The sequence below is a fragment of the Ursus maritimus genome, unplaced genomic scaffold (genome assembly GCF_017311325.1).
Source record: "Ursus maritimus isolate PB19 unplaced genomic scaffold, ASM1731132v1 scaffold_33, whole genome shotgun sequence".
NCBI lineage: Eukaryota > Metazoa > Chordata > Mammalia > Carnivora > Ursidae > Ursus > Ursus maritimus.
The window spans coordinates 13821774-13832920 of NW_024425897.1; the positions used below are offsets into that span (position 1 = coordinate 13821774).

General features: G+C 50.4%; 1 protein-coding gene across 3 annotated transcripts; it reads left to right on the top strand.

Annotated features, from left to right (window-relative positions):
• Positions 1 to 315: 315 nt before the first annotated feature.
• On the top strand, positions 316 to 11061 carry CUNH12orf43 (chromosome unknown C12orf43 homolog). Of its 3 annotated transcripts, none has more exons than XM_008707658.2 (6): positions 316 to 515; positions 5619 to 5661; positions 5844 to 5942; positions 8898 to 8971; positions 9558 to 9648; positions 10142 to 11061. In XM_008707658.2, the coding sequence occupies exons 1-6, from the start codon at positions 368 to 370 to the stop codon at positions 10497 to 10499; spliced, it is 813 nt and encodes a 270-aa protein (XP_008705880.1). In that variant the 5' UTR covers positions 316 to 367; the 3' UTR covers positions 10500 to 11061. The 3 variants fall into 3 exon arrangements, with proteins under 3 accessions (XP_008705880.1, XP_008705881.1, XP_008705879.1); XM_008707657.2 differs by having other exon boundaries at positions 318 to 515; positions 10139 to 11061; XM_008707659.2 differs by lacking the exon at positions 5844 to 5942 and having other exon boundaries at positions 10139 to 11061.
• Positions 11062 to 11147: the final 86 nt, after the last annotated feature.

An 11147-nucleotide genomic window follows, 5' to 3' on the forward strand; every position in this document is an offset into this window, starting at 1 on the left:
CAAGTTCCCTGTGGTGTTTCTGATGCCTAGAAGAATTTGGAAATTACTGGAATAAATAGATAATATTTAAACTACACTGGATCAACGCCTAGGAACCAATGCTGGTTCTGTCATTAACTCCCTGTATGACCTTAGGCAATTCCTTCTCCTCTGTAGATCTCATTTTCCTCATCAAGAAAAGGATGGAGAAGTTCACGTCTTAGCCCTTTCTTTCTAGCTCTCACCTTTCAGGGTAGTTCGCAACCGACGACGGCCGGAGTCTGAGAACTACAGTCCCCACAATACCTTGCGCTTCTCCGCCCTCCTGCGGTTGTGGAGAAGGTTCGCTAGTAGACGCGCTGCCCACAATCCTTTGCGGTAGTTCAAGATGGCGGCGCCCAATAGCGCCCTGAGTGATTTGGAGAGCAGCAGCAGCAGCAGCAGCGATGCGGAGGAGCTGGCACGGTGCCGGGAGGCGGCGATGCCGGCCTGGGGCTTGGAGCAGCGCCAGAGAGGGCCGGAGAAGCCAAGAGCCGGTAGGTGGCTGTGTTCTGGGAGTCTGGCGGAAAGGCGTGGGATCTTCCCCTGGGATCTCAGAGAATGGAGGGTGTGACGGGGGCTCGACTTCTCCCCCTGAGAAAGCTCCAGGGACTGGGTGGACTCAGATTCAAAGAGCGGTCAGGTGCAAGAGAGCGTTGTTCCATTATCCCAGTCAGGGAAACTGAGGCACCTGAATGTCTCTTGACTCTGCTTCCTTTGGTCCATCGTCACTGCGCACTCTGGCAGCCCGCCACCTCTCCGAGATGACTGCGACGGCCCCCCTTAACTGGATACCAGTCTCCAGCCGTACCCCGCGTCCAGCTCATTCTCAGACCTTGGGGTTGCCAGCGAGCTGAGTCCTACACGTGTCTGACCGTGACTCTGCTACCCTGAGAATAAATCCAAAGCCCTTCAACACAGGGATTCCTAGTCATGGGTAGAATCCAGAGGATCCGTGAATTTGGAATCGGAAAAATATTTCATCTTTACTTTCATTAACCTGCACTTGAAATTTAGCATCCCTTTCTCTCATGCATCTGCGCAACAAACTACAGTCGTTTGGGCATACCTGTTACTTTGCCCTAACAAAATCGCAGATTTTCATATCCCATTACAGTCTTTGCATATGTATCAAAATATCATTTTATTCACAATAAAATGTTGGGAAAAAATAATTGACACTCATCCCTGCTTTAAAATTGCAGTCATGGGTAGATCTCACTTAACGTATTAATGAAGAAGCACATATAGTAATGTTGCAGGGTTCTTGTCTCACAGAGTCAAAGAACGAATCTGGCAGACAAATGGTGAAACAAAGTGAAGGTTTATTAAGGGAAGGTGAGAAGGGAAAGGAAAGCCTCTAGAGTGAGAGGCCTCAGGATTTTGTTGCCACTGAGGGCTTTTATTGGTAAATATCTTGTCTATAACATTTAGGACAAACAAGATGGATTTGTAAATATTATGAAAATATCTTATCTATATTTAGAACAAACAAGATGGGTTTGTTTTGTTCCCTGTTCTCTGGTTAATATCTTTATAACATTTCTCCACCTCTGGGATTTCTGTGAGCCTGGTTACGTAGCCCCCTGCATGAGCCTGGTCACATAGCCCCCCATGTGTCTCTCCCTACCTAGCCTCACCTGTCCCTTACTTGGTAATATGCCTGCTTGCTTGCTTGCTTGCTTTTTACTATTAATGATAACTGGATTTCTGTATCATTGGTTTTCTTTGTAATCGTATGTGTTGTGTTTTACTCATTTCAAACATTATTCTGAGGAGGGATCCAGGCTTTACCAGACTGCCAAAGCAGGCCATAGCAAAGCAAGGTTAAGAACCCCCACTTTTGTTTAAAAGGTCTTACAAGCCCTTTGGTAATCCGTTCCCTGCCTGCCTCTCCCTTCTTGCTGTCCTGCCACATTGCATTTCCCACAGGTAGACTCCAAACCATATTATATCCTCTCACCTCTGGACACCGTAACTCAGCACTTTTCTCTTCAGGTTCTACATACAGCTCTGCCTTTCCAACTCCACCACTCACTAGCAAAGAGAATTTGGATAAGGCACTTGTAAAGCAAGAGTCATGGTAGTCCCCCCTCCCCTCCCCAAGGTTGAGAAATAACTTAGATGATACATTTACAATGCTTGGTGCTTATCAAAGGCCCAATAAATGGCAGTAGTTATGTGACTGGTGTCTCTACTTGGGCTGCTTTCTCTCTCCTGCTTAACCCCTGCTTACCCTTTGGTACAGCTGAGATACCGCCTCTTCAGAAAAGCTGGTTACGCGTCTTCACAGTGTCACCATCGTACCTTGTGCAATTCCCTTCACAGATGGTGCTTCCTTTTCCCCTACAACTACCGCTTGTCTTTTTTCCTTTCATCCCTGCACCTCTAGTCCTTGTGGGTGAGTTAACCCTGGCCTGACTTGCTCCACAAATTATTTAAGTGAGAGGTTCTGTGATGTGAACTTAACAAAGGCTGGGATCTGGCCTGTCCCTCCACCGTGGTATCCCAAGGGCCTAGCACGGCGCTTAGGAAAATAGCTCTTATATGACAGAACTTGCCAGAAAGGCACTTCTCTGATGAATGAGGGACTGAGACTTCAAACAGATTTGCAGTCCAGTTGTTTCTGCCTTGATGGACGGAATGGGTTTCTCCGTGGCAGTAAAGGGAGTACTTGGTATGAAGTGCCAGCTCCGAAGCTGGCCCCAGACAAGTAAAATAATTTCTGAGAGCCACAGTTTCCCCGTGTGTAAAATGCCTGAGTCCTAGGATTGTTGCGAGTGTCAACCATGAACAGCTTTGACCAACAAATGAAGAGATGCGCACGGGGAAGTGGCATCCAAGATATCAGCTTTGCAACTCATTGTTTTTGTGAAATCGTAAACCTGCTGATCAAAGTAGATGTAGCTGCCGATAACAAGCTGTTACTTATTGAGCACCTTCTGTGTGCCAGGAAAAATACTGAACACTTGACATACATTCTTGGGCCATTCTAATGATAATAGCCACCACGAGTTGAGCGTTTAGTGTGTGCCCTGTTCTTTTTTCTTTTTCTTTTTTTTAAGATTTTATTTATTTGAGAGAGAGGGAAGGAGGGAGCGGGGGCGGGGGAGTAGAGGGAGAGAGAAACTCAAGCGGATTCCACACTGAGCCAACACAGGGCTCGATCTCACGACCCTGAGATCATGACCTGAGCCAAAATCAAGAGTTGGAGCTTAACCGACTGAGCCACCCAGGCTCCCCTGTGTGCCCTGTTCTAAACACTTTGTATTTGTTGTCTGGTTTAATTTTTCCAGCAGTACCATTCCAGCACTTATTAGCCCCATTTTACAGATGAGAAAGTGGACGCTCAGAAAGGTCGTCTAGCTTGTAGGTAGCAGAGCCAGACATAAATCCAAGTCTTTCTGACTCTAAGGCCATGCTATCAACTGCTGTTCTGCCACTCCCCACCACAGACAAGTGCCTATTGTGGGCAAAACTCCCACCCTTTGATCCGTGACCATGTGGAAATGTAGGTCACTGTATTATTAAGATTTTTTTTTTTTTTTTTGGAGAAAGAGAGAGAGTGTGCACATCGAAGTTGTGGGGGGCAGAGGGAGAGAGAGAATCTTAAGTAGGCTCTATGTCCAGTGCAGAGCCTGACGCCGGGCTCAATCTCACAACCCTGAGATTGTGACTTGAGCTGAAATTGAGTTGGACACTTAACCGACTGAGCCACCCAGGCACCCCATAGGTGACTGTACTATTAACGTAACCCCTCATACAGCTCTTTAATCCAGTAATAAGGAACTGATCACCCACACCTCAAACCACTTATTTTGGGCAGCATACACTTTGACTACTTCATGCAACATTTCTTTCACACCAAGGCAATACGCCAAGAGCTGGAGATGTAAAGATAACAAGAGGCGGACCACGTGCTCCGGCAGCTTACAAATCCAGGGAGGAGATAGATGTGCAAACCAAGTGTCCAAAACATTGTAAAACTTCACTGTGTCCTCGCACTAACTCTGGGAAGTTGCTGGTCTTATCCCCATTTTATAGATGACAAAAACAAAGGCTCGGGGAGGTAGAGTGACTTGCCCAGAGTCACAGTGGAAGAACTGGAACTTAACTGAACCCTGTTATCTGGGGCCTGGGGCCTGATAACTGTTTGCGCTCCATGACTTTACCGGTCACTGCCCTTGCTCTGTAGTCATGATGGAGGAAATACTCTTCCTGCTTGTGATTGTGTGCTCGGAAGGAAGCATTGGGTCCATCCCAGGCTTCCAGGCTCCCCGACTCCAGGAGCACCGGGCACTCTGCACTCTGTGCTGTGCTGCAGAGCACATTTGACACAGACCACAATGTGAACTGCGTGCTCTGGAGTCGTTCAAGACCTTGGGGTCCAGAGCTACCAAGTGATCATGTTGTCCAGTTGGCTCCCTAAATACACAAGCACACTTTGTCCCGTTACTCAATTCAAAGACCTGAGAACCATCTTTTCATTCATCTCTCACACCGTCCATCTAGTCCATCAGCAAAATCCTGCTGACTCCTTCAGAATACACACATCCAGAGCCCTGCCACTCCTCCATGATTGCCGTGGCCCCCTCCTTCTGCCCTCGCCCCGCTGTGGTCTGTGTCCACAGCACAGCCAGAGACATGCTGGAAAATCTCAAGTCCGTTTATGTCCCTCCTCCGTGCAGAATCCTCCAGTGGCTCCTCACCTCCCTCAAGGCCCAGGTCCTCACATTGGCCCTCCAGGCCCTTCCTGATCTGACCCCTATGAGGTCCCCATCTCTGCTGCTCCCCCAACTCACTGGGCTGCACCCACACCAGCCTCCTGGCTGGTTCTAAACTTCTGCCTCAGGGCCTTTGCAGGTGCTCTTCCCTCTACCTGGAAGATTCTTACCCAGGTATACACTTGACTTACTCCCTTGCCTCTCTGAGATCTCTGTTCGCATGTCACCTATCAGTAAAGTCCTCCCTGCCCACCTTTATAAAATGATCCCCCGCCTAGACCCTCCCCCACATCCTTCCCCTGCTTTGTTTTCTTCCCCCCTATATTTATCTAATTTTATATTTTAGTTGTGTGGTTTTTGTCATCCGTATCCACCAACTAGAATGGAAGCTCTGTGAGGGCTGGGATCTATGTCTGAGTTGTTCGCAACTGGAACACCACCTGGCTAATAGTAGAGCCTCAGGATTTGGTTGAGTGAATGACCACCAGGCCAGGCGTCCCCAGCATCCTATGTAACTGAGCCACCTTCTCTCTCCTCCACAGCACTTAGCACACAGCCAGGCACATAGTAGGTGTGCAATAAACACTGGAATCAAATACACTTAGACTTTCTCGTTCAGTGTAGTGGTTAAGAGGGGGCTCTGGAACCACATGACCTGGGTCTCACCCCAACTCTGTCGCTTACTAGCTGCGTGACTCTGGCCAAGTTAGTTTACATCTCCTTGCCTCAGCTTCCTCTTCTGCAAAATGGATAATAACTCCTTTAACAGGGTTGTTGGGGGCATTCAGTGTGTTATACGTGTAACTCGTGTCCGACGCCGAACAGACATTGTTGTCATTTCCTCTATAAATGCCTCAATATTCCTTATTTCTACAGATGCCGGAAATAATCAGTGGCCAGCCACCCAGCCGAGCCTCAGGTACTGTGCACGTTGGGTTCAAGATTAATTCACCCTTTTGACAAATAGTGATCCCCTGCTGTGTGCCAGACACGAGGTTAGACCCTGGGATGCCAGGGTGAACGAGACCCGTGGAGTCCCTGCGCTCTGAGCGAGCAGGTGCTGAGCTGGCAGGCAGTGAGGTCCTTTCATGTGTGTTGTAGGCGTAGAGTGGACGAACATGAACAAGATGGCAATGAACTTCAGACCACCCCTGAATTCCGAGCCCACGTAGCCAAGAAACTGGGAGCCCTGCTGGACAGGTAACCAAAGATGTACCTTCTCTTCTCCTGACTCCTTTAATACGAACAGGGATGGCTAACATCGGCTGGGAGCTCAGGGTGTGCAGGCAGGCACTGGGCAAGCACATGGCATATGTCCCCTCATGGCATTGGTAACCAGCCTACCATATAGGTCCTATCGTTGTCCTTATTCTGGAGATGAGGAAACAGGCTCTCTGGGAGAAGGAGTGTTTGCTGGAAGGCACAGGGTGTAAGGAGCAGGGCTGGGACTCAAACCCAAGTGTGTTTGGCCCTAAAGACCACACTCTTAACCACTGCATTATCTGCATTATCTTGCTACCACGAAAGTAAGAGGAACCCAAGAAGCAAGAGCTCATTCTCACTACGAGAGGGCTAGAGACAGCCGGAACTATTTTGGGGATGCTTTCTTCATGCCCTGTGCCGTGCTAGTTCTCTTTCTTGCATTTGAGAGTATAATCTGTACAGATCCCGGTCGGCATTCCTCAAGTAGCCGCCAAGTCCAAAGCGTGGCTCTCAAAAGAAGGGGTCCAACAGCAAGGAAGTTGGGAAACACTGCAATTTATACACCCCCTTGTGCCCTTAGACTTAGATTCCTAATAGTATATTCAAGGCTTTGAGAATCCTGCAGTCAAGAGACCTGTGTGGTTTTGCTTGGCGCGGCAGTTTCCAAACTCAGTTGGCCACAGTGGCTTTGTTTCAGGGAAGACCGCTCAGTGTAGCATGGAACACATTTCAGGAAACAGTGGTCTACATCCATTCCTGACTGGCGGAGCCCCACCGGATTTTGAAAGGAGGATGAAGATGTTCAGGCCATAGTCCTTCAGTTTATCAAAAAGACAAACATGTCCTCCCGAAGTGTACACCAGCCGCTCTTCTGAGACAGACAGAATGAGCCACCACAGCCTCAGTACCAGTCCCCAACTCGAGAATGTGGCGAACATGCTTTGGAAGGTCTAGTGGCATTTCAACACGCGGGAGCCGTTTTTCTTCATGACCCTTTGGCTTCAGGCTGAACAAGGCCTGGCCGGCACTGCAGTGATCCACATCGGACGCTTCCCCAGGTGGAGACCCCGCAGGGCACAGGTCAACCACGGTCAGCATGTCCCCTGCGGTGTTTCTGTGCTTCTCTGAAAAGAGACGTAAATGATACTCCAGTTGGTTCCTTGTGTTAGATGGAGGTTTCTCAGCCTTGGCACTCCGGACATTTTGGACTGGATCTTTCTTGCTTGTGGGGAGCCACCCTGTGCATTGTGGAACAGTGAGCACCATCCCTGGCCTCTACCCACGACATCCTCATAGCATCCCCCCCCCCAGCCACCCACCACCACCAGTCATGACAACCAAAAATGTCTCCAGATATTGCCTAATGTCCCCCGCAGACTGACATTGAACCACTGTGTCAGATACTCGGGTCGGAGTTAGGCACCTGGGCAGCGGCGGCTCTGTGCCCTCTCCCTGCTTTCCTGCACGGCGCTCTGGGGAATGCCTTTGGCATATAGGGAAGGCCGTTAGGAGGATGCAGCCAGTGCGTTGCTGTGTTTGCTGCCAGGATCTTGTGAGAGCGTTGTTCTCTGCAGTGCATGGTGACTTCATCAGCATTCACCAGAGAGACTCTTCCTGATCTCGGTACCTCTCCCTGCTCATCTCGATGGCAGTAACCGCCTCCATCATCATCACAGCTACTGTTTACTCAGGGGCGCCTGGGTGGCACAGCGGTTAAAGCGTCTGCCTTCGGCTCAGGGCGTGATCCTGGCGTTACGGAATCGAGCCCCACATCAGGCTCCTTGGCTATGAGCCTGTTTCTTCCTCTCCCACTCCCCCTGCTTGTGTTCCCTCTCTCACTGGCTTTCTCTATCTCTGTCAAATAAATAAATAAAATCTTTAAAAAAAAAAAAACTACTATTTACTCAGCACCTGCTGTGGCCAAGCTCTACGCTAAGTGCTTGGTAACCACTATGTCATGTCATCCCGTGACAACTCTAAGATGTAGGGTTACTGTTCTCAGTGTGCAGGTGAGTAAGAGGCTCAGAGAGATGAAGTCACTTGCCAGAGGGGACATTGCAAGGAAGTGATGAAGCCAGGATTCAAAGCCAGGTCTCTGGAGTGTGAATAAAGTCAGTGGGTTGTATTAATGTCCGTTTCCTGGTTGTGATCCTGGACTCTAGTTATGCACATGTTACCATAGGAAGGAAAGGGAAGGGCATATGGGATCTCTCTTTTATTTCTTACAGCTGCATGTCAACCCATAATTATCTCAAATTTTTTTAAAAATTAAGAAAAGAGGGGTGCCTGGGTGGCTCAGTTGTTAAGCGTCTGCCTTCGGCTCAGGGCGTGATCCCAGAGTCCTGGGATCGAGCCCCACATCAGGCTCCTCCGCTGGGAGCCTGCTTCTTCCTCTCCCACTCCCCATGCTTGTGTTCCCTCTCTCGCTGGCTGTCTCTCTCTCTGTCAAATAAATAAACAAAATCTTTTTAAAAAAAAATTTAAGAAAAGAAACAAAAAACGGGTCTGCGCTGCTGTAGAAGCTGACCTCTGAACCAGCTCTCCAGATTGGTTTTATTTCCCTCTTCATGCTTGCTTCCAGGAAGCTCAATGCAAACCATGCACCCTCTCTCCAGCAATTTCTGTCCCTCGTAGGCTATCTTCTCTTTGTTCTATTTGAAATTGCATTAATTTTGTTGTACTGCGGGTATCTTTAAAACTTCTTCAACACTTTCTGGAATAAAGTGGGATTCAAACAAAGGCAGCACTACCATTTGCGCCGGGAGGGGCTATTCGGCTCGTTATGGCTCTAGGTGTTACCATCCTTAATCGGGCGGGTGTGCTTGCTGCTGTAGCATTTAACATCATATGCCCCTGTCCCCTCCACTTAAAAAAAATTGTTTTAACTTTTTAAAAATTTTTTTCTTGTTACCCCACATCTCATCCTAAATCAACCATTTCCTCCTTCCGTAGCTCAATTACCATCTCCGAAGTCGTGAAGGAGCCAGCGAAGGCTGAGGTGCAGAAAGTCCCCGCAGAGGATGATGGTGAGCAGTCCCACTGTTAATGCCCAGGGTTGTTTCATTACACACCTGATGTGTGTCTGGGGCCGGCACACACAGTTTCGGTACACTCGCTGATCCACACAGCCCTCTCGGAGGCAGGCACGATGATGATACCCCCGCTTACAGGGGGAGCCGTAGGGGAAGCTGAGGCTCTGAGAAATTAAGTCTCTTGCCTGAAGCACCTTTGTATGTCGAAGCCCTAGCGGGGGCGTCTTACCGCCCCACCCGCCAGCCGCCCCCGGCTGAGTCTGTCTATCCCGTGCCCAGCCCACTTGCCACTGTGGAAGCTGCCTTAGGCAGAAGGTTCACCTGCTGGCTTTCAGTTCCCCCTCGGGCTTGCTGACCTGATGGGGCAGCTGGTGTCCCCGCAGGCCCCTGTCCCCTGGCTCCAGCAGGCATCGCGCCTGCCTCTCAACACACGAGGCATCTTTTTGTAGTCAGCCAACGGTGATTCGTGGGTCCTCGCCTCTGGACGCAGAGCTCCTTGAGGGCAGGGGCAGGACAGCCTCGGCACCTGGGAGGAGGGGCCGGCCCCTGGCAGTGCTGACTCCACCGCTTTGGGTTTCAGGCTTCCGCCTCTTCTTCACATCCATCCCTGGAGGCTCCGAGAATAAAGCTGCCCCCCAGCCTGGCCGAAAGCGATTACCTTCCAGCTCCAGGTGAGCTCTCACATCCTCTCCTCGTGTTCCCTCCTTTTTGCCCGTTGTCTGTGTTTGCCAGTGCCCTGGAATAGCCAAGCAGAATCTGATCAGACCCAGGCCAAGAAGGAGCCCTGTCAGGTAGCTCGAGAAATGGTGCCCTCGGTGGGAAGGGGAAGAGGTTCTGTCGGGCGCTGGCTTTGGATTGTTGCTGCATCTTGAGCACATCTTGTGGCAGACACCTCATTCTTGGGGCGTCCCTATGAGGCCTGCGCTCTGCTAAGATCCCCAGGTCTTAGATGAAGACACTGACGGTCAGAGAGGTGAATGTCACTTACTGAGGTCGCACAGCTGGGAAGCAAAGAAGCCAGGGTTGGAACCAAGGCCAGCCTCACTCCCAAGCCGGAGCTCTCTGGCCGCCTCCCGCTGTGGCCTCTTCCCGGTGGCTGTGACCGAGGGCAGTGAGAGGCGGCTCCGGGCCCCGTGCCCACTCTGTGCCCTCCCCTTGCAGCAGCGGGGACAGTGAGGAGGAGAGGCAGCGATGCCGGGAGGCAGCTGTGTCGGCCTCCGACATCTTCCAGGAATCTGCCATCCACGGCCCTATCAGAGTAGATGGAGAGGCAAAGAAGAAGAAAAAGAAGTTGAAAAAGAAAGCCAAGAAGGAGGCCAGTGCCGACTTGGTCGCTGCCGCCACCACCACCACCACAAGCAGGACCGCAGTTGGGAAGCAGGAAAAGCAGTCACCCAAGCTCAATGGAGACCAGGCATCACTTGGGACCAAAAAGAAGAGAAGGAAGAAAAAAGCCAAGAAGACCAGTGAGGCTTCCCCATTCCCACCAACAAAGAGTGCAGTGGCCACACCTGCAAACTGATCCCCGCCCACGGGCACAGGGCTCAGCTAGCCCCGAGGACAAGGCGCCCACGGGGGGGCAAGGCATGTCCAAGCCCCACCTCCCTCTCCAAGTTCAAGGGCTTGGCTGGCAAGTCCATACTTGGCCCATGATTGGGTCTTGCCCAAGGGTCGGGACAAAGACGGCTGTAGGATGAGAAGCCTAATCAAGGCCTACCCATCCGTGCTCCCATTGGGAGCTGGGGCAGACCTGTTGTACCAGAACATTCCATGGCCTCAGGAAAAAGGAGCTGTCCCGTTATTCAAGACTGTTGATCAAGTGGTAAACCTTCTATCTTCCCAGGACTGTCTGAGGAGAGCGAGTGAAGGGAGAGCTTTTCTTTCCCCTCCACCTTCTCAACCTGGTATGGGAGACAACCTTAAGAAACTGAGGGAAGGGGTCGGCCCAGAAAGAGTTCTGTACTTCTGCCCCCAGGCCACGCAGGCTTGATGTAACATTGTCTGAAAAAGGAGAGAGATTCTATCCCCACCCCAGGTTTCCAGAATTTTTTTCTCCACATTTGTGAATATACCGTGCACAATCATGTCTCTGAGCCAACCCGATTATTGAAATTAAATTGTCGAGAGACCCCAGACTTAACAAAGTGGTTGGGGTACTGCCTCCTTACCA

Coding starts and splice junctions, on each gene's coding strand:
- CUNH12orf43 (XM_008707657.2), top strand. CDS start 368: ATGGCGGCGCCCAATAGCGCCCTGAGTGATTTGGAGAGCAGCAGCAGC. Junction 516..5,618: donor GCCGGAGAAGCCAAGAGCCG/GTAGGTGGCTGT, acceptor TTATTTCTACAG/ATGCCGGAAATAATCAGTGG. Junction 5,662..5,843: donor GCCACCCAGCCGAGCCTCAG/GTACTGTGCACG, acceptor TGTGTGTTGTAG/GCGTAGAGTGGACGAACATG.